This window comes from Drosophila subpulchrella, chromosome X, assembly GCF_014743375.2.
Source record: "Drosophila subpulchrella strain 33 F10 #4 breed RU33 chromosome X, RU_Dsub_v1.1 Primary Assembly, whole genome shotgun sequence".
NCBI classification, from domain to species: domain Eukaryota; kingdom Metazoa; phylum Arthropoda; class Insecta; order Diptera; family Drosophilidae; genus Drosophila; species Drosophila subpulchrella.
In genome coordinates, this window is record NC_050613.1 from 23,942,370 (window position 1) to 23,970,090 (window position 27,721).

The 27,721-nt window shown below is 41.6% G+C and overlaps 4 protein-coding genes across 8 annotated transcripts in view; 3 read left to right on the forward strand and 1 right to left on the reverse strand.

Annotated features, from left to right (window-relative positions):
* Nucleotides 1-4,409, forward strand: part of LOC119558200 (putative uncharacterized protein DDB_G0282129) — a 43,487-nt gene extending 39,078 nt beyond the window's left edge. For all 4 annotated transcript variants that reach the window (XM_037871489.1, XM_037871491.1, XM_037871488.1 and 1 more), the window contains 2 exons: nt 1,016-2,998; nt 3,187-4,409. In XM_037871489.1, the coding sequence (XP_037727417.1) occupies nt 1,016-2,998; nt 3,187-3,191 (1,988 nt within the window). In that variant the 3' untranslated portion in view covers nt 3,192-4,409. The remainder of the gene's footprint in view (nt 1-1,015; nt 2,999-3,186) is intronic.
* Nucleotides 4,410-5,084: 675 nt separating this feature from the next.
* LOC119558201 (DNA ligase 4) lies at nt 5,085-8,323 on the reverse strand. Its single transcript, XM_037871493.1, has 4 exons — nt 7,926-8,323; nt 7,692-7,856; nt 6,725-7,635; nt 5,085-6,657 (listed from the first exon to the last, which is right to left on the reverse strand). Exons 1-4 carry the CDS (start codon nt 8,236-8,238, stop codon nt 5,290-5,292), a joined length of 2,757 nt encoding a protein of 918 aa, XP_037727421.1. The 5' UTR covers nt 8,239-8,323; the 3' UTR covers nt 5,085-5,289.
* Nucleotides 8,324-17,414: 9,091 nt separating this feature from the next.
* On the forward strand, nt 17,415-18,728 carry LOC119556615 (ribonuclease H2 subunit B). The gene is made up of 2 exons (XM_037868931.1): nt 17,415-17,873; nt 17,943-18,728. Exons 1-2 carry the CDS (start codon nt 17,513-17,515, stop codon nt 18,602-18,604), a joined length of 1,023 nt encoding a protein of 340 aa, XP_037724859.1. The 5' UTR covers nt 17,415-17,512; the 3' UTR covers nt 18,605-18,728.
* Nucleotides 18,729-19,424: 696 nt separating this feature from the next.
* Nucleotides 19,425-26,782, forward strand: LOC119556452. 2 transcript variants are annotated; one of them, XM_037868690.1, is made up of 6 exons: nt 19,425-19,465; nt 19,884-20,412; nt 21,080-21,225; nt 22,263-22,455; nt 22,513-23,161; nt 23,953-26,782. In XM_037868690.1, exons 2-6 carry the CDS (start codon nt 20,323-20,325, stop codon nt 24,894-24,896), a joined length of 2,022 nt encoding a protein of 673 aa, XP_037724618.1. In that variant the 5' UTR covers nt 19,425-19,465; nt 19,884-20,322; the 3' UTR covers nt 24,897-26,782. The 2 variants fall into 2 exon arrangements, with proteins under 2 accessions (XP_037724618.1, XP_037724619.1); XM_037868691.1 differs by lacking the exons at nt 19,425-19,465; nt 19,884-20,412; nt 21,080-21,225 and adding an exon at nt 21,979-22,084.
* Nucleotides 26,783-27,721: the final 939 nt, after the last annotated feature.

Sequence of the window (27,721 nt, forward strand, 5' to 3'; positions counted from 1 at the left end):
CTTAAGTTCAGCAATTAGTAGTAATTATAAGTCTATAAATTAGGTAAAAATGCTTGGAGTGTGCTTTTTTAAAGTGAGACCGAATGGAATGCCTGTTGATTTTTTACGATTGCCGTTGAATGACTGTCCATGGGTGAGAATTACTTGAATGGTATAGTCTCGTAACGTCTGTTGTTCTGAGATAATTGTTAAAAAGCGGCAACCTTTCGCTTGCCTTTTCTTTTGGTTGTGTGATTGAACAAGGAATATATTTTTGATCGATTGCCATATGTAATGACTGCTTAGGGTCTGTCTGATTAACTTTCGATCGGTTTAGTCTTGTCATTTTTATGATTGCTTTTATAATTGATTTTGGCCAGCTTGGTGTGGTTTGATTTAGCCATTTACTTTTGTGTGCTGTGGAAAGAATGAAGATACGTTTAAAGCATACTCTGAAGACCTCTTTCGTAGCTCTCTTGTTGCACAATTCCCTTTTTCTGAGTGTAGTGTGAACGAAAGTGCGAATGAGAGACAACAGACAACCAAGCATAAATACGCCTAAGAACCTAAAATTTAATTTTTAAAAAATATATATAATAAAATAGTCATTTAGTTTTAAATTAGTCGTTAAGACTTAGTTTTAAATACCACTGCCCCCCCCCGGAGATGGTAGATCCAAAGAATTCGAGTGCTTTTCTGGCGCTATAGTTGTAAGTTTGTTTTTAGTTTGTAAGCTTGTAGTTACCCGGAAACAAGGGAAAGGCACTCGGATTTGATGGATCCCGCTCTGCGATTATCCCACCCCTGACTCTATCTCAGTTAAAACCTGGCCTAGGACTAAGCGCTACCCAAAAAACCTGTCCCAAGAAAAAAAAAAAAAACAAACAATATTCTACCCCTGACTGTCTTACATTACATCTTTGTTTCTTATGATTTTGTATTATGACCCCCAAATGACCCCCGTGATTCTTGCTTGACATGCCACCAAAATGAGATTACTAAGAGACGTCTTGTCTGCCCATTGTTCCTCTTGTAGATGTGAGCGGTTTCATGGACACCACATCGGCGCCGGGTGCGAGTTGCCCCAGTGGTTGGAGCGGGGCCAGCGGTTCCGGGAATCCATCAGTTCCGGGCGACAACGTGGAGGCCAAGCATGAGATCGATTCGGGCATGATGCCGCCACCGATTACCACTCAAATACCGATGGGCGTTCGCCGCTCCTCGCTGCCCAGTGTCACGCCCATGATCACCGATCAGCAGCTGGTCCATCTAAATGCGGCGGTGGCCAATGCGGAGGCCCTGAAGACGGAACTCCTCGATGACAGCAACTCGCACAGTCCCCTGACCGGCGAGTCCACGCCGGATAGCCCGAATGCAGCCCTGCAGTATCATCGCTTTGTGCGAAAGCCCAGCCTGGACACGATTATGTACGATCAGTCCAACAGTCTGCCCGGCTTCCCGGCCGTTGTGGCACCGGCAACAGCTGCTGCCGTGGCCGCTGCCGTGGATATCGATCCGGCCGCGGTGGCTGTGGCAGTGGAACTGGCCGTCAAGAATGAGATTGTAAAGCATGTGGTGCAGCAGCATCAGCAGATGCAGGAGCAAATGCAGGAACAGCAGCAGCAGCAACAGCAGCAGCAGCAGCAGCAACAACAGCAGCAGCAACCCCAGCAGCAGCAACAGCAGCAGCAGCACCAACAGCAGCAGCAACAGCAGCAACAGGTGCACAAATTCATCGATGAGCTGACCAAATCCACATCGGTGGTTACCAGCAATGGGACCAGTGAGCCAGCTCTGTTCACCTCGTCGGCGGTGATTGATCACGCTCTGACCGATATTCTGCAAGCCAAGGTGGGCATTGCCCCGCCCAATGTGGTGCTGGAGAGGAGCTTGTCCCTGAGCTCCACGAACTCCAGCAGTTCCATGAGCGGCAGCGAGAGTTCCCCCAACAGTTCACCCCTGACCCAGGATATCATACTCAATTCAGAGCCGGCAGCAGCGCTGGCCGGAGCAGCTGCCTTGGGCGGCCCATCGCCCGTCGATGTCACCGGTGGCCTGTCCACCGATATCATCATGAATCCCGCTGTTTCACCCTCGACGATTTTGTGCTCCGCCAATGGAGCGGCCACGGCAGTGGTGCCCAATATACTGGCACCCCATCAGGTGACCATGGCCAACTCCATATTGAACGACATAGCCATGCAGCCGGAACCCACACAGCAGGATGCAGCGGTGGCTGCTTTGGCGCTGAGTAACATCATGATGAGTCCGCCCACGGCGGCATCGGGTGTGGGTGTGGTGGACGAGCTGCCACCCACGCCGGTGGCTATGCAGCCCGAGGTGGCGGCCACTGCCACATCAACGGCGGTGAGCAACATGATCATCAAGGCAGCGGCGGACTTTATAACCACCCAGGAGCAGGAGCAGCACCACTATCATCATCATGGTCGCGTCCACTCCCATTCGCCCCAGGCAGCCGTGGGTGTGAGCGGTAATCCCGCCGAGACGGCATCAGATCCTTTGGTCAATTTGTTACTGAACCACTCAAACACACCGGAAACAGCGGCTGCTGCCGCTGCAGCGGTGGCTGTGGAGGCGGCCAATTTCCAGTCGATGAATCACAGCCATCACTCGCACCATGGCCATCATGGTCACGGTCACAGTCATGGCCACGGCCACGGACGCGTCACGGGACACGTTGCGGGCCATGTGACTAGCCACCATCATGGCCACCACTTGCCGGTGGTGCCGCCGACACCACAAGAATCTCTGATCGTTGCGCTGGCCAGCGAGAATGCGCTGCAAAAGTCGGTAGCCACCGCCGCGGTGACCACAAATGGAGCTGTGATGACGCAACAGGCATCCGCACCCAATACCGCCGGGAGCATCCTGCCGGCAGCGGTTGGAGCGGTGGCTGCGGCGGCGGCAGTGGCGGTACAGCCGCCCATTCCCCAGGAGCTGACCACGATGTCGGATCAGGATTTGATCAGCTACATCAATCCGAGCACCTTCGATCAGCGTGAGTTCTATAGATTTTCATTAAGAGTGTCGATGGTTGAATAGTTAAGAACCTAGGAAAACCTTGAATTGCAATTTCAGATCCTAAATAAATAGTTTCTTGAATGAAATCTTTCTTCGCCACTCTTTCTGAACCTATATTTCATACGAATTCATTGCTAATTGATTTTTATCTGTGTTTCCTTGCAGTTTAAACGGCTACAGATCAACAAATTAAACTATTTGGACTTGTTTTTTTTTTTAAATAACAATAAATGTCACTCCTACACAGGCTTAGGCTTAAGTATATATGTAGTATATAGACCCACACACAAGCACACAAGATTAGATGGACTAAAGGTTTCATGTGGACCAACTTTTTGACCAAGTGGATGGATTAAGATCGGGAGAAGAGAGTAAAAACCACAAACACACCCACATATTAGTAGCTGTAGCTTTGTTTACGTTTAGGAATAAACCTTACTCTATATGGAATACCTACATTTATTTTTTTTTGTTTATTTTTTTTTTTTGCTAATTTAATATTGATTTTTGAAAACAATAATCAACTTATCTCAAGAGGTAAATTTATAACAATGATAACGACTGCCATATACCTACGAAATATAACATGAACTCCCGAAAGTGAAGAATGAAAAGCGAAAATGAAAATGAAAATGAAGAATTCAAATATCGACCGCAAAAATCCAAAACTGAAGAAAGAACTAACTTTCAAAAAAAATGTTGATTACACTTTTTGCTGGAAAACATAATTTTCATAATGAAGTCTGATTTGTAAACTTCCTTTTTATTTGTTTGAGAATTTAAGATATATATGTTTTATAGTTAAAGCCTTACTGAACGTTTAGGCACTACAAATTAAGCTTAATTAATTTTGGGAAAATAAAAAAGATAACGACGAAAAGAAATTATTATTATACAGTTAATAATTTATAACAGAAAAAGAGTACATATTATGTGTAGCTACGAATATAATGAATATGCGAGAAATTCCAAAAGACTTTTTTGATTTAAAGAAAATGCAATTATTATTTTGTTTATGGTTTAATCATTTTTATTTTAACTTATATCGAAGGAACACACACAAATAAAGATGTAACTAATGTTATTACTATTATTATTATTATTAAATCGCTATTATTATGAATATCCTTAATGTTGATAGTTGTTATGTGTAGCGTTGTAAGCCAGATATGGGTGCAATCCTAGCCCATTTCCCCGTACGAAAATAAGAGCCCACAAAACTGAAAATATAAGAAAGAACAAACCCCTCAAACCCAAACTACATTGAGCAAAAAGCGATCTAGAATATAGTACCGATTGACGGTTGAATGACCTTCAGCACTTGTTAAGCCAGCCCCAAATAAAGATCAAGACCGAGAGAACTCTGCATTTGTATGCCCAATGCCCAATGCCCAACTATTTATAAACATTTACAAATATTCCAACCACGAATTTCGCCCACTCCCAAGAACCGAACTAACTGAGAACCTATAACTATAAATGTGTTTTTTTTTTGTATTATCTTGGTACAATTTGATTGACATACGTAATCTAGATGTTCATGGAGTCGATAAATGTGTTAAACAATCTCAGAGATTGCATATTCCTCATTAAATTAAATGTTACAGTCAAGTCAATGAACGACAGAGATAGCGTTAGTAAGTGCAACTGAGGTGAAGAGAGATAGATAGAGAGAGCGACAGAGGGAGAGAAAGAGAGGGAGCGAAGAGCCCGCGCTTAAGAATTGTTAGTGTTAAATGTTATACACCTATATATACATTATTTATGTTATATATATATACACACATATATCTAACTTTACAATGAATAAAATAAATGTATTTTTGATGTTCTTATTGCCCAAAGTGCAGAACCGTGCAAAACCACTGAAAAAAACCCGTTGAAAACTCCCTGAACTTTGTAAACGATCACTCTCAAACCTATCAATTGAAGAAATCACAAACCTAGAATTCATCAAACCCAATTTGTCTACAATCCTCCCTAAAGAAACAATATTAATCTGCTCGTTATCTCTTTTTATGTGAATAAAAAAGGAAATCTTTCAAAAAGAATCATGTTGCGCATTTTATTAATGGAAATGGGTGTTAGAATCTGAGTAAAAGTAGATCAATGCTAGTTAATATTGCGGATCTCAAAACTTTTTTACCATCTTGCTTGATTCAATTTTCTTCGTAATAATTTTATTTATAAATATATATTATTGTCAGCATAAGTAGGTATAGTAGTTATTTTTTTGTACAAAAATATAGCTTTAACAAATTCAACGACTTAGACAAAAAATCTCATGGGTAGGAGTATGCCCTCCCGATGCGAATTATGGATCCAGGCAGAGTTTAAAACTTTGTCAGCGCTCAACGTGGAATGGTTACTCAGCCAGTGCTCAAACTTATCCTTATCCATGTCGGAGGACATGCGGAAGAATCGCAGATTCAGCTGCGGATCGGATTCGTCGACCAGCTTGCCGCCGTTTTGCAAAAACAGAAGCTTGCCCAGCTCATCACCGTGTGGATCATAGAAACAGGCATGCAGGTGACGGAACAGGTTCAGGTTTGTCTTCCCATCCAGCAGCTGATCCTCCAGAGCGTTTACCTCAGCTGCGGTAATGTTAGCCGAATTCTCGGGCGTCAATTCAATGTCCTGCAGCAGTTCCTGCAGCTCCGCCACGTCGGCAATGTCCTTGTTGTAGCTATCGCCCAGACGGTCGAAGCACTCGGCCAGATCCTGCTGCAATGGTACGGTGGCCGCCAGGAGATCCTTGGGCCTCAGCTCGAGCTCCTGCTTCTGGCAGACCCTTAGAAGCCACTCCATGCGCACAATGTCACAGGTGCGCGGCTCCTGAAGGCAGAGCCGCTTGACCAGGAACGTTTCGTCGCCGGCAATGCAAAAACACTTGGGATCGTTGGGCAGCGGATTTTCCACAATGCAGCCACCGTTTTTGGCGGCTAGCTCCTGTAGCTGATGCTTGCTCTGCCGTCCGGCAGATCCGCTCAGGATGCAAAAGCTGAGTCCCTCGAAGAGCTTGGAACTGCTCGCGGCGGGGTCCACATTACAGCGCTTCTCGTAAACGGCCAATCCCAGGCGGTTCCGCTCCGATGGCGTCATCCGCAGCTGCTTCCGCTTGGTGGTCACATCCTCCATTCGCAGCTGCCGCTTGTTCAGCTTCTTGATGGCCGTGGAACCCTCGCAGAGGTCGGTGAACTCTTTCAGGGTCATGCACTCGCTCCACGACTTGTCATCGCGTTTCATTTCAGTGCGCGCAAAGTGCAATGATTTTCGAGTGAAAAACGCTCCATTGGGCGACAAATCGGCGGCCTTCACCTGCAGGATGATCGAGTTGTGCGGTTCGATCCACAGATCAGGGCATCCTGACCGTTCCTTGGGCTTGTAGTGAAACCACAGCGGCGGTGGCTCCTTGATCACATCGTGCCAATGCGGTTTCAGCGTGTGATTTAGCACGCTGCGCTGTCTCGTGTTGTTGGCGACCACGCCGATGCTGAAGACCTCGGGGCGATTGGAGCTGCCAGGAGGCGCTGGCTGGAGAACACCCAGCAGAAAGGAGTCCACAAAGGTGCGCTTGCGGTTGTAGAAGGCGCCAATGATCAGCACATCGAACTCGGTGATCAGACCCTTGATGTACTGGTTGGGAAAAGAGATGAGTTCAAATATTTAGATTCTAACCAACTCTGAACTGAACTCTACTCACATCGGCCTTGTCCTTGTACCAGCCACCGCCCAGTCTTACGCCCGGCTGATATCTGGAACCCTGCTTCTTCAGCACAATGCCCTCGGCGTGGGAGTCGAGAGCCTGCTGGAACAGCTCATTGAATTCCTCGACGGAGCCGATCTTGCGGGCGCGCATCAACTGCAGCACACCCGGCTGCTCGACGATCATTTTCTGCAGCTTGTACGCCCGCTGGATGTAGGTGTGGTCCAGCAGACTCTGGCCATTGAAGTAGAGCAGATCGTAGACCACGAAGCAGGGCTGCCAACTGCCCTCCGGCTTCAGGCTCTTCACGTCCGTGTTCTCGCCCTTTTCCCGGAAGCGCAACTGGTTCGTGTCCCACACCATCATCTCGCCATCAAGGATGATGGATTCCAGACCGAGTGGCAATAGACCCCTCAGTTTGGGCGTCAAGGTGCCCTGATCATAGCCGATGCCAAAGTTCCGGGTGTAATCCACGCCATTCCGGGAGATGTACATGAAGCGTCCGCGGTCGATGTGCAGCTGGAAACGCTCGCCGTCCATTTTGGTCTCCATGTAGAGCACATCCGATTGCATCAGCTCCTGGATGTCGCCCGGAAATCTTTCGCACAGCATGGGTCGTATCTGATGGAATGGCCGGATGACGGCATTCAGGTTAACGAACTTGACAGCGGCTTTGCTGTCCGTACTCGTACTGGCGTCCATGTCGGTGGTCCTGTCCGCCAGCAGATTGCACACGTGTCCCAGATCGGAGCAGCGCTGGTAGATGTCCTGCGCCTTGGGATGCAGCACCCCGAAGATCTTCTGCTCCCCGATGCCCAGACCAAGGCTTTTCAACAGCAGCCGGATTAGCCACTTCTGCTCCTCGGGCGAGGCCTGCTCTGTGAAACGGATGAGCTGCTGCTTCTTGACTGCAACGAGTGTCAGTTTGGGCAGAGGGTCTAAGGTAGTTCACAAAACCACCCACCTTCTGTGTCCTCGTTGGCAATGGTGTCCAGCATCTCGTGAATGTGCTTCAGTCGCAGATCGCTGGGCGGATTGAAGCACCTGGGCTTGAGCACGGAATAGACGACATCGCCGTAGTCCCGGTACATATTCCCGCTGCGATGCTGCAGCTTGACGGCATCGCTGGCTGGAGGGAGCAAAAGAATAGTTATAGTAGCTGCCCATGCTCCCCATCTCCATCACAACATCCACTTACAATCCACCGGCAATTGGAGCACCTTGATATATAGTCTGCCCAGGGCCGTGATCTGCAGTCCATAGGTATCGCGACCCGTGTCCGCACCGGGGAGCAGCAGGCGCAGCACGGAGTAGAAGCTACTGACTCCATTCTCCGCCTGGTCATCGGGCAGCCCGGTTTGCCGGCGAAACGACTCGCGGTGCCGGCAGAAGGACTCGTAGTAGCTCTTGAGCACCTCCTCCTTGTTGGCCACCTTCCTAGTGGCCTTCAGTTTCTCGAACAGGTCGCAAATGTCCCGAAACTTGATTGTGCTGGCTATATCCACGCTCATTTTGTTGAAAAGTAATAATAATAGTACTAATCTATCTGTACTATATATTCATAAACAATTTCATCATATTTTGAACTAACAGCTGTCACCTATCGATGCTCTGTCGATAGTATCGATAGAAAGTGTCGTTGATGTCTCTATCGATGTTTTTACAGTCTTTTGGTGCTGGGACATTTTCGAAAATTAAATTAAAATTAAGTTTAATATAAGGCAATAAAAACATACAAATATTATTTTACTTTTTTCCAGCCAAAAAAGGTGAATTTTTAGGGCGAAAAAATGGGATTCAGATTTTGTCAAAAATACGAGATTCAGATTTTAGTCAAAAATACGATTTTTCTTTCCAGTTTTTCAATCGTAGTTTGGTCAAATCAAGGCGTACAGCTAAAATACCGAATGCTCTGAGCAGCTTGCTAAATATGCTAACGATCCTCATCACTTTTAGGAAAATTTATTTTTTTTCGAATTTTTTCATTTTTGGTAAGGGGTTACATCATCTATTTTTGCGAAAAATGGCAAAAATCAAAGATTGCCAGGTTTGAATGCCAATGGATTGGAAATTAAGCAACGAGCTCAACGAGGTACGACATTCCTCGATCTGACGCTTACTTTCTTTATAGCAGCCAAAAAGCTGAATTTTTAGGGCGAAATAATGGTATTCCGATTTTGGTCATAATTACGAGATTCAAAAATACGAGATTCAGATTTTGGTCAAAAATACGATTTTTCTTTCCAGTTTTTCAATCGTAGTTTGGTCAAATCAGGGCGTACAGCTAAAATACCGACTGCTCTGGGTAAGGGGTTACATCATCTATTTTTGCGAAAAATGGCAAAAATCAAAGATTTCCAGGTTTGAATGCCAATGGATTGGAAATTAAGCAACGAGCTCAACGAGGTACGACATTCCTCGATCTGACGCTTACTTTCTTTATAGCAGCCAAAAAGCTGAATTTTTAGGGCGAAATAATGGTATTCCGATTTTGGTCATAATTACGAGATTCAAAAATACGAGATTCAGATTTTGGTCAAAAATACGATTTTTCTTTCCAGTTTTTCAATCGTAGTTTGGTCAAATCAGGGCGTACAGCTAAAATACCGACTGCTCTGAGCAGCTTGCTAAATATGCTAACGATCCTCATCACTTTTAGGAAAAATTTATTTTTTTGCCAATTTTCTCATTTTTGGTAAGGGGTTACATCATCTATTTTTGCGAAAAATGGCAAAAATCAAAGATTTCCAGGTTTGAGTGCCAATGGATTGGAAATTAAGCAACGAGCTCAACGAGGTACGACATTCCTCGATCTGACGCTTACTTTCTTTATAGCAGCCAAAAAGCTGAATTTTTAGGTCGAAAAAATGGGATTCAGATTTTGTCAAAAATACGAGATTCAGATTTTAGTCAAAAATACGATTTTTCTTTCCAGTTTTTCAATCGTAGTTTGGTCAAATCAGGGCGTACAGCTAAAATACCGACTGCTCTGAGCAGCTTGCTAAATATGCTAACGATCCTCATCACTTTTAGGAAAAATTTATTTTTTTGCCAATTTTCTCATTTTTGGTAAGGGGTTACATCATCTATTTTTGCGAAAAATGGCAAAAATCAAAGATTTCCAGGTTTGAATGCCAATGGATTGGAAATTAAGCAACGAGCTCAACGAGGTACGACATTCCTCGATCTGACGCTTACTTTCTTTATAGCAGCCAAAAAGCTGAATTTTTAGGTCGAAAAAATGGGATTCAGATTTTGTAAAAAATACGAGATTCAGATTTTAGTCAAAAATACGATTTTTCTTTCCAGTTTTTCAATCGTAGTTAGGTCAAATCAAGGCGTACAGCTAAAATTCCGACTGCTCTGGGTAAGGGGTTACATCATCTATTTTTGCGAAAAATGGCAAAAATCAAAGATTTCCAGGTTTGAATGCCAATGGATTGGAAATTAAGCAACGAGCTCAACGAGGTACGACATTCCTCGATCTGACGCTTACTTTCTTTATAGCAGCCAAAAAGCTGAATTTTTAGGGCGAAATAATGGTATTCCGATTTTGGTCATAATTACGAGATTCAAAAATACGAGATTCAGATTTTGGTCAAAAATACGATTTTTCTTTCCAGTTTTTCAATCGTAGTTTGGTCAAATCAGGGCGTACAGCTAAAATACCGACTGCTCTGAGCAGCTTGCTAAATATGCTAACGATCCTCATCACTTTTAGGAAAATTTATTTTTTTGCCAATTTTCTCATTTTTGGTAAGGGGTTACATCATCTATTTTTGCGAAAAATGGCAAAAATCAAAGATTTCCAGGTTTGAGTGCCAATGGATTGGAAATTAAGCAACGAGCTCAACGAGGTACGACATTCCTCGATCTGACGCTTACTTTCTTTATAGCAGCCAAAAAGCTGAATTTTTAGGTCGAAAAAATGGGATTCAGATTTTGTCAAAAATACGAGATTCAGATTTTAGTCAAAAATACGATTTTTCTTTCCAGTTTTTCAATCGTAGTTTGGTCAAATCAAGGCGTACAGCTAAAATTCCGACTGCTCTGGGTAAGGGGTTACATCATCTATTTTTGCGAAAAATGGCAAAAATCAAAGATTTCCAGGTTTGAATGCCAATGGATTGGAAATTAAGCAACGAGCTCAACGAGGTACGACATTCCTCGATCTGACGCTTACTTTCTTTATAGCAGCCAAAAAGCTGAATTTTTAGGGCGAAATAATGGGATTCCGATTTTGGTCAAAATTACGAGATTCAAAAATACGAGATTCAGATTTTAGTCAAAAATACGATTTTTCTTTCCAGTTTTTCAATCGTAGTTTGGTCAAATCAGGGCGTACAGCTAAAATTCCGACTGCTCTGAGCAGCTTGCTAAATATGCTAACGATCCTCATCACTTTTAGGAAAATTTATTTTTTTGCCAATTTTCTCAATTTTGGTAAGGATTGGAAATTAAGCAACGAGCTCAACGAGGTACGACATTCCTCGATCTGACGCTTACTTTCTTTATAGCAGCCAAAAAGCTGAATTTTTAGGTCGAAAAAATGGGATTCAGATTTTGTCAAAAATACGAGATTCAGATTTTAGTCAAAAATACGATTTTTCTTTCCAGTTTTTCAATCGTAGTTTGGTCAAATCAGGGCGTACAGCTAAAGTACCGACTGCTCCGAGCAGCTTGCTAAATATGCTAACGATCCTCATCACTTTTAGGAAAATTTATTTTTTTGCCAATTTTCTCATTTTTGGTAAGGGGTTACATCATCTATTTTTGCGAAAAATGGCAAAAATCAAAGATTTCCAGGTTTGAATGCCAATGGATTGGAAATTAAGCAACGAGCTCAACGAGGTACGACATTCCTCGATCTGACGCTTACTTTCTTTATAGCAGCCAAAAAGCTGAATTTTTAGGTCGAAAAAATGGGATTCAGATTTTGTCAAAAATACGAGATTCAGATTTTAGTCAAAAATACGATTTTTCTTTCCAGTTTTTCAATCGTAGTTTGGTCAAATCAGGGCGTACAGCTAAAGTACCGACTGCTCCGAGCAGCTTGCTAAATATGCTAACGATCCTCATCACTTTTAGGAAAATTTATTTTTTTGCCAATTTTCTCATTTTTGGTAAGGGGTTACATCATCTATTTTTGCGAAAAATGGCAAAAATCAAAGATTTCCAGGTTTGAATGCCAATGGATTGGAAATTAAGCAACGAGCTCAACGAGGTACGACATTCCTCGATCTGACGCTTACTTTCTTTATAGCAGCCAAAAAGCTGAATTTTTAGGTCGAAAAAATGGGATTCAGATTTTGTCAAAAATACGAGATTCAGATTTTAGTCAAAAATACGATTTTTCTTTCCAGTTTTTCAATCGTAGTTTGGTCAAATCAGGGCGTACAGCTAAAGTACCGACTGCTCCGAGCAGCTTGCTAAATATGCTAACGATCCTCATCACTTTTAGGAAAATTTATTTTTTTGCCAATTTTCTCATTTTTGGTAAGGGGTTACATCATCTATTTTTGCGAAAAATGGCAAAAATCAAAGATTTCCAGGTTTGAGTGCCAATGGATTGGAAATTAAGCAACGAGCTCAACGAGGTACAACGTTCCTCGATCTGACGCTTACTTTCTTTATAGCAGCCAAAAAGCTGAATTTTTAGGGCGAAATAATGGGATTCCGATTTTGGTCAAAATTACGAGATTCAAAAATACGAGATTCAGATTTTGGTCAAAAATACGATTTTTCTTTCCAGTTTTCAATCGTAGTTTGGTCAAATCAAGGCGTACAGCTAAAATACCGACTGTTCTGAGCAGCTTGCTAAATATGCTAACGATCCTCATCACTTTTAGGAAAATTTATTTTTTTTGCCAATTTTCTCATTTTTGGTAAGGGGTTACATCATCTATTTTTGCGAAAAATGGCAAAAATCAAAGATTTCCAGGTTTGAATGCCAATGGATTGGAAATTAAGCAACGAGCTCAACGAGGTACGACATTCCTCGATCTGACGCTTACTTTCTTTATAGCAGCCAAAAAGCTAAATTTTTAGGTCGAAAAAATGGGATTCAGATTTTGTCAAAAATACGAGATTCAGATTTTAGTCAAAAATACGATTTTTCTTTCCAGTTTTTCAATCGTAGTTTGGTCAAATCAGGGCGTACAGCTAAAGTACCGACTGCTCCGAGCAGCTTGCTAAATATGCTAACGATCCTCATCACTTTTAGGAAAATTTATTTTTTTGCCAATTTTCTCATTTTTGGTAAGGGGTTACATCATCTATTTTTGCGAAAAATGGCAAAAATCAAAGATTTCCAGGTTTGAGTGCCAATGGATTGGAAATTAAGCAACGAGCTCAACGAGGTACGACATTCCTCGATCTGACGCATCATCTATTTTTGCGAAAAATGGCAAAAATCAAAGATTTCCAGGTTTGAGTGCCAATGGATTGGAAATTAAGCAACGAGCTCAACGAGGTACAACGTTCCTCGATCTGACGCTTACTTTCTTTATAGCAGCCAAAAAGCTGAATTTTTAGGGCGAAATAATGGGATTCCGATTTTGGTCAAAATTACGAGATTCAAAAATACGAGATTCAGATTTTGGTCAAAAATACGATTTTTCTTTCCAGTTTTCAATCGTAGTTTGGTCAAATCAAGGCGTACAGCTAAAATACCGACTGTTCTGAGCAGCTTGCTAAATATGCTAACGATCCTCATCACTTTTAGGAAAATTTATTTTTTTTGCCAATTTTCTCATTTTTGGTAAGGGGTTACATCATCTATTTTTGCGAAAAATGGCAAAAATCAAAGATTTCCAGGTTTGAATGCCAATGGATTGGAAATTAAGCAACGAGCTCAACGAGGTACGACATTCCTCGATCTGACGCTTACTTTCTTTATAGCAGCCAAAAAGCTAAATTTTTAGGTCGAAAAAATGGGATTCAGATTTTGTCAAAAATACGAGATTCAGATTTTAGTCAAAAATACGATTTTTCTTTCCAGTTTTTCAATCGTAGTTTGGTCAAATCAGGGCGTACAGCTAAAGTACCGACTGCTCCGAGCAGCTTGCTAAATATGCTAACGATCCTCATCACTTTTAGGAAAATTTATTTTTTTGCCAATTTTCTCATTTTTGGTAAGGGGTTACATCATCTATTTTTGCGAAAAATGGCAAAAATCAAAGATTTCCAGGTTTGAGTGCCAATGGATTGGAAATTAAGCAACGAGCTCAACGAGGTACGACATTCCTCGATCTGACGCTTACTTTCTTTATAGCTAAATTTTTAGGTCGAAAAAATGGGATTCAGATTTTGTCAAAAATACGAGATTCAGATTTTAGTCAAAAATACGATTTTTCTTTCCAGTTTTTCAATCGTAGTTTGGTCAAATCAGGGCGTACAGCTAAAGTACCGACTGCTCCGAGCAGCTTGCTAAATATGCTAACGATCCTCATCACTTTTAGGAAAATTTATTTTTTTGCCAATTTTCTCATTTTTGGTAAGGGGTTAGTTACATCATCTATTTTTGCGAAAAATGGCAAAAATCAAAGATTTCCAGGTTTGAGTGCCAATGGATTGGAAATTAAGCAACGAGCTCAACGAGGTACGACATTCCTCGATCTGACGCTTACTTTCTTTATAGCAGCCAAAAAGCTGAATTTTAAGGGCGAAATAATGGGATTCCGATTTTGGTCAAAATTACGAGATTCAAAAATACGAGATTCAGATTTTGGTCAAAAATACGATTTTTCTTTCCAGTTTTCAATCGTAGTTTGGTCAAATCAAGGCGTACAGCAAAAATACCGACTGTTCTGAGCAGCTTGCTAAATATGCTAACGATCCTCATCACTTTTAGGAAAATTTATTTTTTTTGCCAATTTTCTCATTTTTGGTAAGGGGTTACATCATCTATTTTTGCGAAAAATGGCAAAAATCAAAGATTTCCAGGTTTGAATGCCAATGGATTGGAAATTAAGCAACGAGCTCAACGAGGTACGACATTCCTCGATCTGACGCTTACTTTCTTTATAGCAGCCAAAAAGCTGAATTTTTAGGTCGAAAAAATGGGATTCAGATTTTGTCAAAAATACGAGATTCAGATTTTAGTCAAAAATACGATTTTTCTTTCCAGTTTTTCAATCGTAGTTTGGTCAAATCAAGGCGTACAGCTAAAATTCCGACTGCTCTGGGTAAGGGGTTACATCATCTATTTTTGCGAAAAATGGCAAAAATCAAAGATTTCCAGGTTTGAATGCCAATGGATTGGAAATTAAGCAACGAGCTCAACGAGGTACGACATTCCTCGATCTGACGCTTACTTTCTTTATAGCAGCCAAAAAGCTGAATTTTTAGGGCGAAATAATGGGATTCCGATTTTGGTCAAAATTACGAGATTCAAAAATACGAGATTCAGATTTTGGTCAAAAATACGATTTTTCTTTCCAGTTTTTCAATCGTAGTTTGGTCAAATCAGGGCGTACAGCTAAAATACCGACTGCTCTGAGCAGCTTGCTAAATATGCTAACGATCCTCATCACTTTTAGGAAAAATTAATTTTTTTGCCAATTTTCTCATTTTTGGTAAGGGGTTACATCATCTATTTTTGCGAAAAATGGCAAAAATCAAAGATTTCCAGGTTTGAATGCCAATGGATTGGAAATTAAGCAACGAGCTCAACGAGGTACGACATTCCTCGATCTGACGCTTACTTTCTTTATAGCAGCCAAAAAGCTGAATTTTTAGGTCGAAAAAATGGGATTCAGATTTTGTCAAAAATACGAGATTCAGATTTTAGTCAAAAATACGATTTTTCTTTCCAGTTTTTCAATCGTAGTTTGGTCAAATCAGGGCGTACAGCTAAAGTACCGACTGCTCCGAGCAGCTTGCTAAATATGCTAACGATCCTCATCACTTTTAGGAAAATTTATTTTTTTGCCAATTTTCTCATTTTTGGTAAGGGGTTACATCATCTATTTTTGCGAAAAATGGCAAAAATCAAAGATTTCCAGGTTTGAGTGCCAATGGATTGGAAATTAAGCAACGAGCTCAACGAGGTACGACATTCCTCAATCTGACGCTTACTTTCTTTATAGCAGCCAAAAAGCTGAATTTTTAGGTCGAAAAAATGGGATTCAGATTTTGTCAAAAATACGAGATTCAGACTTTAGTCAAAAATACGATTTTTCTTTCCAGTTTTTCAATCGTAGTTTGGTCAAATCAAGGCGTACAGCTAAAATTCCGACTGCTCCGAGCAGCTTGCTAAATATGCTAACGATCCTCATCACTTTTAGGAAAATTTATTTTTTTGCCAATTTTCTCATTTTTGGTAAGGGGTTACATCATCTATTTTTGCGAAAAATGGCAAAAATCAAAGATTTCCAGGTTTGAATGCCAATGGATTGGAAATTAAGCAACGAGCTCAACGAGGTACGACATTCCTCGATCTGACGCTTACTTTCTTTATAGCAGCCAAAAAGCTAAATTTTTAGGTCGAAAAAATGGGATTCAGATTTTGTCAAAAATACGAGATTCAGATTTTAGTCAAAAATACGATTTTTCTTTCCAGTTTTTCAATCGTAGTTTGGTCAAATCAGGGCGTACAGCTAAAGTACCGACTGCTCCGAGCAGCTTGCTAAATATGCTAACGATCCTCATCACTTTTAGGAAAATTTATTTTTTTGCCAATTTTCTCATTTTTGGTAAGGGGTTACATCATCTATTTTTGCGAAAAATGGCAAAAATCAAAGATTTCCAGGTTTGAGTGCCAATGGATTGGAAATTAAGCAACGAGCTCAACGAGGTACAACGTTCCTCGATCTGACGCTTACTTTCTTTATAGCAGCCAAAAAGCTGAATTTTTAGGGCGAAATAATGGGATTCCGATTTTGGTCAAAATTACGAGATTCAAAAATACGAGATTCAGATTTTGGTCAAAAATACGATTTTTCTTTCCAGTTTTCAATCGTAGTTTGGTCAAATCAAGGCGTACAGCTAAAATACCGACTGTTCTGAGCAGCTTGCTAAATATGCTAACGATCCTCATCACTTTTAGGAAAATTTATTTTTTTTGCCAATTTTCTCATTTTTGGTAAGGGGTTACATCATCTATTTTTGCGAAAAATGGCAAAAATCAAAGATTTCCAGGTTTGAATGCCAATGGATTGGAAATTAAGCAACGAGCTCAACGAGGTACGACATTCCTCGATCTGACGCTTACTTTCTTTATAGCAGCCAAAAAGCTGAATTTTTAGGTCGAAAAAATGGGATTCAGATTTTGTCAAAAATACGAGATTCAGATTTTAGTCAAAAATACGATTTTTCTTTCCAGTTTTTCAATCGTAGTTTGGTCAAATCAAGGCGTACAGCTAAAATTCCGACTGCTCTGGGTAAGGGGTTACATCATCTATTTTTGCGAAAAATGGCAAAAATCAAAGATTTCCAGGTTTGAATGCCAGTGGATTGCAATTTAAATTACGAGCTCAACGAGGTATGACATTTGATTTTATTTTCTTTGTAGCAGACAAAAACTGAATTTTTAGGGCGAAAAAATGGGATTCCGATTTTGGTAAAAAATACGAGATTCAGATATAAAAATACTGAGATACCAAATTAATTATATACCGACTGCCTATCGATTACAACTATCGTCTACGTCTATCGAGAAACACACATCGCCGGAAAAGGCGGGAAATCTGTGTTTTTGTTTGGCGAAGTACATTTTTATTTACGTTTGCCTTGCATACTATTACTTGATTATAATTTCAACAAAAATTTAAATTATCCGGGATAATGAGCAAGAAAGCAACACGAGGCAGCAAACCAAAACCAGATCCGGATGCGGAGGGATCTGCAAAAAAGACCACTGCTGCGGCGCTGAAAAAGGTGCTGTTTGTGTCCGAGGAACTGCTGCCCAAGGAAGGGGACGATGGGCGCCTCCGGCTGGAGCGCTTTTTCCATCCCGGTCAGGGGAAGGAGGCTCTGTTCGTCACCCATCCCGATGGCCAGATGATGGAGCTGCTTGAGTACGCAGAGCCGCGTCGCAGTTGGCTGGTGAACAGCGAGGTGTGCTCCAATGGCAGGATCTACATGACCACGCCGGTGGATCCCACGCTCCTTGCCCTCCACCACCTCCGGAAGCATTGTGCGCAAAGTATGTTATAGTTGCCCCCGTTCTTTATATAAGCAATATGATAAATTAAGCAACATCTTCTTTAAATAGGAGCAATATCGCTGGACAACATTGCCGTGGATGAGGCCAGCACCAGTCGGTTGCTCAACGAGATCCTCGACCCGGAGAGCCTTAAATGCGTGTCGGATGTGAAGAGCTCCGGCGACCAGAGGTTCTACAAATACAACCAAGAGCGAACGTTGGCCTGGCTAGCCCTGAAGACGCGCCAGGTGGCGGCCATGCTCAAGGAGAAGCAAATCCACTGCGGGCACAGCGCTCAGTCGCAGAATTTTGTGCGGAGCGAGAAGCTGGCGTCGGAAAGTGTCACCAACGAAATGGACTACACACGCATGGCTTGCGACATTGTGGGGCGGTATTTGGATGCGGATCTGCATGGCCTGCTCACCGGCTATCTGCAAATTCCCAGCGAGATTCAGGCGATTGTCGAGGAGAAGGCTGCTGCCCAGAAGCGGAAATCCAAGGCGGGCAAGGACGAGGGCACCGACTCCAAGAAGATCAAGCTTAACGACAGCGATGCCGCCGCCAAGCTAAAGAGCAGCGGTCTGGTGGACAGCGATGCAGATCCCAATGCCAGCATCACATCGCCCACGCCGACTCCGCTGAAGGAGCGCTCGCTGACCGCCAAGGAGAAGGCCCTGGCCAAGGGCGCCAAGGGAACCAAGAGCATTGCCTCGTTCTTCAAAGTAAAGTAGATTAGGTCACTCATAAGTTAATCATAGGTTTTCTTTTTTTACTCACATTGGCTCATTAATTCGCGTACTTTACCTACTATGAATGTTTAATTTTTTACAATCAATATAATAATATTAGTTTTCATTCACTCAATTTTATTAAAAGTTAAATGGAAAATTTTTTTGTTTCTGTTTCTTAAGAATGATCCTATTAATTATTTTAGAACGTAATCTAAAATGGAAAAATAAATTTATAAATTAACCAGTTTACGTGTTTTTTTTGTATGTATCCTGATCTAGGTAATTCATTAATGTTCTTAAATCATTTCAACTAATCTAAATTTAAAAAGTGCGCCCATTGAGCACATGCGCTCTTTAATCATCCCTCTTCCTTCCACTTGGTAAATTGTTATCAGCTGTTAAGGGTTGTCAGGCTTTTATAGATTAGATCGGCTCAGGGTTTTTCTACCCTGAAGTTGACGTTTATACTACAATTTTTAAGTGTATTTGTAGACACTTAAAGGCGGAATAGAGATTTTTTAAATATAATATAATACTACCAAGTATTTGCATTGGTAATTCTTTATATTCATCAGGATTTATTTTTTTCGCGTTTAACTAAAAACTAAAAAAAAGAAATTGTGGTTTCGAATCACTTTAAACTTACCCTAAGAGTATGCTGTAAAAAATAAAATGTGAAATACCGGATAAGATTGGTGGATTTAAAGATACTGCAGCATGCTTTTAGGCTCTTATAAAAATGGTTTAATTTTTCCGAGTGGGGTGGCAACCCTGGTCGTCAGTTCAAAAGCTGTTGGCTCCTTTGTTTCCGTTTTTGTCGCTCAGTTGTTGCTGTGCGCGCTCCCACGTTCGAGGCTAACGGTAAATTCCGCTTTGCGCTGTGATTCGCATTTCACCACCCCCCATTTCCCAACCCCGCATCCGTATATCCTGCTCCTGCTGCTGCTGTTGTTGTTGTTATCTATATGCCTTACATTTTTGGGTTAACAACAGTTGCAGTGGTTGCATTAGCACATTTTACTCACCTTCCAGTGTTTGTTTTGCCGTTATAAAAATTAAATTGTAAACGGTCGAAAAAAAAAGAGAGTGGCGTCACACGAAAAGAAAATTTTCTTTGGCGTCGCCGAGGTGTTTGTGTATGTGCGAGTGTGCTGGTGTGTGTGTGTGCTGGTGCTGGTGCTGGTGCTCTCTTGTGTGATTGTGTTAGTTGGCTTGGCAATAAAATAATAATAATACAACCATAAGTTAGCAACAAATTCTCTCTTCTTCTTGTCTGCAGCAGCAGGAGCAGCAACAACAACAACAAACGCAACGCACAAAAGCATGCTACGCTAAATTGCATTTGGCGTCTGTCAAGGACAAAACAAAACGCTGTTTGTGTGAGTGCAACCGCAACAACAACAACAATAGCAACAACAGCATGTGGCACAAATAACGGAACTGCAAAGTATCAACAGCAAGGGAAGAAAGCAACAAAAAAAACTAGATAGGAAAACAAAACAAAGGGAAGGAACAAATCACACACACGAGGGTTAAAGCTAAGGAGAAAAAAACAAACGGAGGCTGCAAAAATAAGAAAAAAAAAGGAGAAAAAGGGAGAGGCGACACACACACACACACACACGCATACCCCCGCCCCCTCCACATCCGCCATCCAGGACATTTGGCGCCAGCTTGGGCAGCGACTGCGACGTCGACCGAGGCAGCGGCAGAGAACCATGTGTCTCCATCCCTCTCACTCACACACGGTTGCGCTGCAGTGGCTCCTGCTCTCCTTGTCCCTCCTGTTGGCGCTGCTGCCAGCGAACGTAAGTGCCCATCATTTCATCAATGTTGCAGTGAAAAACAACTTTAAATCAGAATATAAATAATAAAAATATATTTAAAAATATCTTGTAAATTTAATTTTCTAGAATTTCTTGAAGAAATACATTTATTTTGCTTCCCTTATTATTTATGACTTATTTTGAAAATATTAAGCCCAAAAAACAATTGTAGGGTATTCGTTACTTCGATTTCATTGACTTCAATATGTGGAAAGATAAAAAAGGATAACAAATAAACAAGGACGCATCAATGTTGCATGCACCTTTGCATTTTAATTTAATTGCTTTGCATTCCCCACGGCAATAAATGCATTTAATATTCTCACATTTCTTTCGCTCTTTTAAGCACATAAATAAATTATAAGCTCAGAACAGTGGAGACTCACTAAGTGCAACCGTTTAATAAGATACTTTTTTTTATAATATTATTTTAAAAATTCATTAGATGATGCAATTAAATGCTGTATTATTTGAAATATTTAAAGCATTACGGATTTTAGTAATAATTATCTAGCACAATGCTTAAGAATTCGCGTTGTATTTTTGTATTTTTAACTTTAATGATTTTCATTTAAAGTTTTTATCATTGTAATCAGTAAAATAGAAATATGATATAATAGCTGTTCATCAAAATGTTCTATTTTTGCAGGTGTCGGCTAGATTTTGCGAGGGCTGCAGTCAGGGATGTTGCACCCAGGGCTGCTGCCCACCGTACCAGGGCGGGCCACGCCCCCTGCCGCCTTCCTCGGACTCGCACGTTCTAAATCTGTTCTTCGCCACCCACTGGTTCTTCTGGTAAGTAATACATGTCTCAGGAGTAGAGAAATCCCTTCTTATAGGGTATATTTCACTGGAAGACTTACTATTTTACTAGGCAGTAATTATAACTAAGTTTATAATACTTTTATGGTAAACCTCTTTAAGTTGGGGGTTTTTTAAGGTCAAACCTAACTAGTTCTATCAATTTTTTTCCACATTTCGGTTATTTTAATAACTAAGCAGTAATTATAACTGTTTATAATTCTTTTATGGTAAACCTCTATAAGTTGGGGGTTCTTAAGGACAAACCTAACTAGTTCTATCAATTTTTTCCCACATTTCGATTATTTTAATTGCAGTAAGAGTGATTTATTTATTTACTGCGATGGTTTGTGTGTGTCAGGGTCATGGTTGCATTTGTTTTTCTTTTTGGGGATTCCCCGGAGGTCGACTGCAAGGCCGATCAATGGGGAGGGGGCGTTTGGCGGGGGTGGGGGTGGCTAGGGTGGCCTGGTCGGACTTCCAGCTGATTGGCATTGTGTGCCATGCGAGATATTATTATTATTGGCAGCAAAGGTGGCGCCCAGTGCCGGGGTTGCGTCAAGTCAAAAGTCGAGTCAAGTCGAGAGGCTTATGCAAGCTGTACCCGTACCAGTACCCCTATATGTGGGCACCTCCCTTGGGGGCCGTGGAAATGGCAATGCCAACTAATGAGACACAAACGGAGACCCTCCCGCACACCCTGCTCATATAATCCCATCTCTCGGCCACCGAAAAGGCAAACAAATTTCAGTCGGAATTCGATTACGGGCACAGCAGGACACGGTTCCACATCCACATCCGTTTCCGGCCAAATGGGCTTCTTCATTCAGTCGCGCCAGCTGCAAACCGAGCAGTGAATGATCTTTACTTTCGCACACAAAATGATTTATCAGCTAAGTTTCATGGGGATTTTCTTAGAACTTAAATATAACCAACTAAACAATATCCCAACTTAAGATTAGCTGATAAATTAGTTCACCTCTAGAGATCATTGGAATTTATATGAATATAATATACCATTTTCATTACAGGTGCGTGGTAGTGGCCATTATCTTGGCCATCCTGTGTGCCTACTCCTTGTGGAAGAAGCGAAGGACCCTGTGTGGCTGGGGATTCAATGAGCACCACACCCAATCCGAGGGAGATTCAGCCGGTTCCTGCTATGCTCCTCCGCAATACAGTCGCTGCAACTCATTTCACCATCCGCCGCCGCCCTACACGGAGGTAGCTATTAATACCAAAGATTGGAGCAATCTAAATACTGATCACCCACTCCTTTAGGTCACCTCCAAACCGGACCTGTATCCGCTCGTCTTCTCCTGCAACAGCGATTCGGGCAATGGCAAGGGCAATGGCAGCTCCAGCTACCTGATGGTCCAGTACTTCCGGAACTACATTGTCCGGCCTGCGGCGGGGGGATCCCTGAGTGCGGCCAGCACCGTCGACTCCCTGAGCTCCAGCTTTATTTGCAATGCAAACGAGGCCAACACCCTGGTGCCGCCGCCATATTCCCGGGCAGCCAGTCCGGAGCTGGGGCTGCATCACTATGTGGCCCATGCCCATGCCCATGGTCATGGCCATGGGCATGCCAATAGCCACCTGAGATCCATGGAGCAGGCGGCGCCGCATCAGGTGACCAGTGCTCCGCTGGCCTCTGTGCACTATGCCATGCCAAGATCGGCATCCCAGCTGGTGGAGCCGGACGCCTATCAGCCGAGACTGATGCCCGCCCAGGCGCAGCACTATGCCACCGTGGCACTGGGCAGTGCTCCGGGCGGAGGAGCCCTCTACAGCACCCGGCTGCACGCCTCCCACGAGGAGGGAGTGGGCGTGGGCTACCTGCAGTCCCAGAGTGACCAGCACTTCCGGTACTTGGCCAACAGCAGCAGCAGCCTGAGCGACATCTTTGTGAACAACAGCTGTGTGGCAGGTGGGTAGTGGGAAAGGGGTTTTATTCCTATGCCGCGAATTCTTCAGCACAAAGTAGACTTGATGGATATATATTTGTTTTTGAGCTGAACTGCCTTTAATCTTTAAAAAGAACATTTCGGTGACAGTTTTGTATCGGAGTAATAGATTTTATTCTTAAAACGCGAATTCTTCAGCACAAAAAAGAGAGATCATATAAAGGTTTTGATATGAGTTAATAAACCTCATGGATTTACTTCGCTTGTCCACAAGATAGTTTCATAATCAGACTAACTTTGAATCTTTCTGAGCTATGACAATGAATTGTATTCCTACGGCGCGAATTCTTGAGCACAAAGTAGACTTGATGGATATATATTTGATTGTGATCTGAATTACCTTAAATCTTTAAAAACAACATTTCGGTGACAGTTTTGTATCGGCTAAAGAGATTTTATTCTTAAACCGCGAATTCTTCAGCACAAAAAAGAGAGATATACTTCGCTTGTCCACAAGAAAGTTTCATAATCAGACTAACTTTGAATCTTTCTGAGCTATGACAATGAACTTTATTCCTACGGCGCGAATTCTTGAGCATACAACAGATACGATGATTTACAAGGTTTTGTTGGCAATCATCATATCTCTTTTATTTATCTAATATATTTCTGATCTGAACCACTTCAAATGATTATGAATTTGAAAGATTTAGGATTTCTTTTTCCGCGAATTCTTAAGCATAAAAGAGAGATGGAATCTGAATCACTGCCTTTAATTCTTAACTAATTAATCATACAATACCCATACTTTCAGGAATGCTGCCAGAGAGTGGAGGAGCAGGCGGTGCCTCCCAGGGCGCGGAGAGTGGAGCGGCCACGCAGGCGGCATCCCTGAACAGCCTGGCCATGGGCGGCTTGGGTGGATCGGTCACTGGAGGCACAGGGGTTTCGGGAGGATCGGGCACACCGGTGATATACAGCAATGGCTGCATTCAGCCCAATCCTTTGCACAGCCTGGAGAACTGCTGCCAGCCTTCGGCCCAGGTGTCGGGTGTAAGTAGTCTGGCCAACATTGGAACACCAGGATCCCCGCCCCAGGCCACCAGTCCGACGGGCGAGGTGCGTGAGATTCTCGACCAGATACGGCAGCTCCAGGCGGGCGTTAGCTACGAGCAGCTCCTGCTCAGCGGAACGGGGGCCAAGCCCCGGCTGCAGCATACGCTATCGACGCCCTCGAACACCCAGCAGGTGCAGCTGCAGCCCATCCTGACCACATCCGCATCCATTTCCGGCGGTGGCAGCAGTGGGCGTAGTAAAAAGTTCTTCACCTCCGGCAGTAAAACGCAGCCGAACAAGGCTTTGTACATACCAATGGCGGCCATCGGGGGATCCGGCTCGGGATCGGGAGCCCAGCGTTGTGTGCTCAAGAGTCCGGTGAGCAGTGTGGTCAGTGGGGCCAGCTTCTTTGTGAACCGGGGACGAACGGCGCGCAAGGGTTGGATCACCCGATCGGCGCCCACGACTCCGGGCAGCGCCCTGCCCCCCAATCGCCTGGGTGACGACAGTCCGCTGCTGCTTAACGAGCACGATGAGGATGCCATCGACGATGATGATGAGGAGGAGGAGGAGGAGGAGCGGGATCGGGAGCGGGATCAGCTGGATACCGACAACGAAACGGAGGCGGAGGCCAGGAGTCATCATCGCCAGCATCGCCATCATCGCGGCCATCGCAGCCATCGCCATGGACAGCTTGAATAATAGTGGGCGTGGCCGTTGGAGTCGCCAGTGTCATTTAGTAGTTGTTGTTGTAGCTCAAGGTTCTCCTTTAGAAATAAGCTTTTAAACGAAAGTGGAGAAATGTTTGGGAGCCGGCGGCACGCTTCTTAGTCTGAAGAGTCCCGAAAAGCTAGGTCGGTTGAATCTAAGTTCCGTTTGTAGCATTAAAAAGTTCTCATTTTCTAGAATTCGATGTATAACAGTTTATTTTATTGATATTTTTTATTGATATTTATTTAGGGAAATTCCCAAAGATATTACAAACAATTTATCTTAATGTTCATATAAAATCTATAATTTCTGAATACTTTTATTGGGATGCAGAATTGTATTTAAATTTTCGATTTTTTCCCACTTTTGTAAGCAGTTTTAATTGCAGCGTGAGAAGTAAGGCAGTCAGTTAGTTGTAAGAGTATATAGAATAGGCTAAAAATGTTTTGTGAAATTTTAAACTGAATGAAAGAAGTAAACGAGATGATTAACATTCTCCAGGAGTTCTGACAATAGTTCAATAAAACTAACCATTATTTCATCAAGCAGTATTATCAACAAAACCTACCAGAAGTATATGATTATTTATAGCTACATTGAAAGATACCACTATAAAACTAATTTCTATTTCAAATTTGAAAATGTCTGTTTGTTGAGCTTCCGTGGATAGATAAACAATTTAGATATACCTAAAAATAGCTGTCGTTAGGTTCAGATAGTCTAGCAATTGCGAAAAAATATTTAAATTAAACATTTGAAATTTGTAAAAGCTGGGAAGGTTTCAGGACATTTCAAATTGATGATTTCCAACTCTTAGTGATTAAAACTTCTATAAAATAACCTTCAACTTCAGACTTACCATAACCGATTTTATATTGCTTTCATATAAAGTTTGACAGAGCTTGAAAACATTTAAGAGAGAAAGAATTGCACAAAAGATTTAAATCAATTTAGGGTATGTGGCATTTGATTAAAATTAAAAATAAAAACCGAAGAAAACCAAAAATGAGCAGATAAATTAAAAGAAAAGAGAACAAGTTTTTGTCGACTAGATGGAGTTTTTGTAAGTAACTAGAGGATAGGAATTTGATCACACACAAGTAATGCAAACACGTCACGTACAGATACAGATACTTCGGTTCGAGGAAGTCCTTATAAACAGCTTGGGGATATGTGAAATATGCAAAACTGTGCGGGCATTCGGTTGGAAATCAAGGCACAAGCACTAGACGGGCTATCTAAATTAAATTATCTCTAAACATAAAATTACCAAATGAGACTAAGGGGTTACGATCCGGGGGCTAAGAAGGAAAAGTTTGAATGCAGCAGTGCCTTTTCAACTATAAAAACCACAACCAAAAGAAGCGCAAAACCAGAAACAAATTTAAATTTATTACCAGATGGAACCCGAAAACAAAGCTTATCCACAGACAGAAACAGACACGAAATATATAACAATCCGATGGACAAGGCAATATTTATAAATCTGCTTAGGCATTAGATATATGATATATACCCGAATACGTGTATGTGACAATTACTTTAGGTGAATTTTACAATTCATTGATATTTTCCTTAGGCGGTTTCGTTGGGTCCCTTATCGATCGGTTATTCTGGCTTATTTAAACACGAACCAGTTCGAATATCTGTGCTTCAATACATATAACTATATAATTAAACAATTGATTAATAAACTAGTATAGCAAAACTGAAGGCGTTCAAGGCATACATAAATCTGCAAAAGCAAGTGAATTGTTGTAAAGTCGGATAACGAAAACCAAAACAAATGAAACGAAAACCAAAACAGAACTAAGAAACCAATTTAAGTCAAATATACAAAGATGGAAAGTAAAAACAATAAATGAAAATGAAATTCAGCCAAGGTGTGTGTTATTAATTCTATTAAAATATTAATATATTTTCAGCACTTATTTATAACTTACCAAATCAAGTTAAAATATGACTTCTTATCACTCCCAAAATTGGGCAAAAATCGGACCACCAGCACAGGAATTTATGATACCTCTTGAAAACTAACATATTATATCATAATCTCATTTTTTACTTTTACTAAACCTTTTAACCCTGCTAATAATCTCCCCCGGGGCTTGAACTTTGATTCAGTGAGATTCTCAAAACCCCCAAACAATCAACAATCGACTATATATAGATGGACGCCTAATCTTAATACAGTAGTAATGCTTGGCTATAATCTGCCATCGACTGCGAAAGAAAAGATAAGCTGGCTAGATTTCTAAATTCGTACGTAATGCTAATCAGCTGGCATAGTCATATATAATCGTTAAGAGTACCCAGGAACCTGAAAATAATGATAGTCAGGGCTGACTGATCCTGGTAATGAGCTACTGAATGATATTTTCACTGAAAACCATTCGATTTTGGGGAAAGCTCTTGTTCTTAAGCCTTATCTATCACTTTTTTTATCCACTTCATTTTGGATCAGAATAGTTTTATATCCTTATTTTTTCAAAACTATAGCACAGCATATCCTTAGGTTACTTATTAATATAATATATATGTATATATTATAATATATTTATATCCTAAGCTCCACATTTTTGGATGATCAACATATTTTTTTTTGATTCTCAGGACCTCCGAGAAGTACAATCCTTAAAAATATTATCTTATTTGTATCTGATTTTTAACGATCCTTGCTGAAAAGTGTATTCTTTAAATGATATTCTTAGGAATATGATATAATACATTTATATTATTGGATGATTAACATGAAATCTTTTCCTTAAACATTTCTTGTATTTACTTACCTACTTAAGAATTTATAAAATAGATAA

Coding starts and splice junctions, on each gene's coding strand:
- LOC119556615 (XM_037868931.1), top strand. CDS start 17,513: ATGAGCAAGAAAGCAACACGAGGCAGCAAACCAAAACCAGATCCGGAT. Junction 17,874..17,942: donor CCGGAAGCATTGTGCGCAAA/GTATGTTATAGT, acceptor TTCTTTAAATAG/GAGCAATATCGCTGGACAAC.
- LOC119558201 (XM_037871493.1), bottom strand. CDS start 8,238: ATGAGCGTGGATATAGCCAGCACAATCAAGTTTCGGGACATTTGCGAC. Junction 7,857..7,925: donor GCTCCAATTGCCGGTGGATT/GTAAGTGGATGT, acceptor TGCTCCCTCCAG/CCAGCGATGCCGTCAAGCTG. Junction 6,658..6,724: donor GGTACAAGGACAAGGCCGAT/GTGAGTAGAGTT, acceptor TTTCCCAACCAG/TACATCAAGGGTCTGATCAC.
- LOC119556452 (XM_037868690.1), top strand. CDS start 20,323: ATGTGTCTCCATCCCTCTCACTCACACACGGTTGCGCTGCAGTGGCTC. Junction 21,226..22,262: donor GCCACCCACTGGTTCTTCTG/GTAAGTAATACA, acceptor TTTTCATTACAG/GTGCGTGGTAGTGGCCATTA. Junction 23,162..23,952: donor GAACAACAGCTGTGTGGCAG/GTGGGTAGTGGG, acceptor CCATACTTTCAG/GAATGCTGCCAGAGAGTGGA.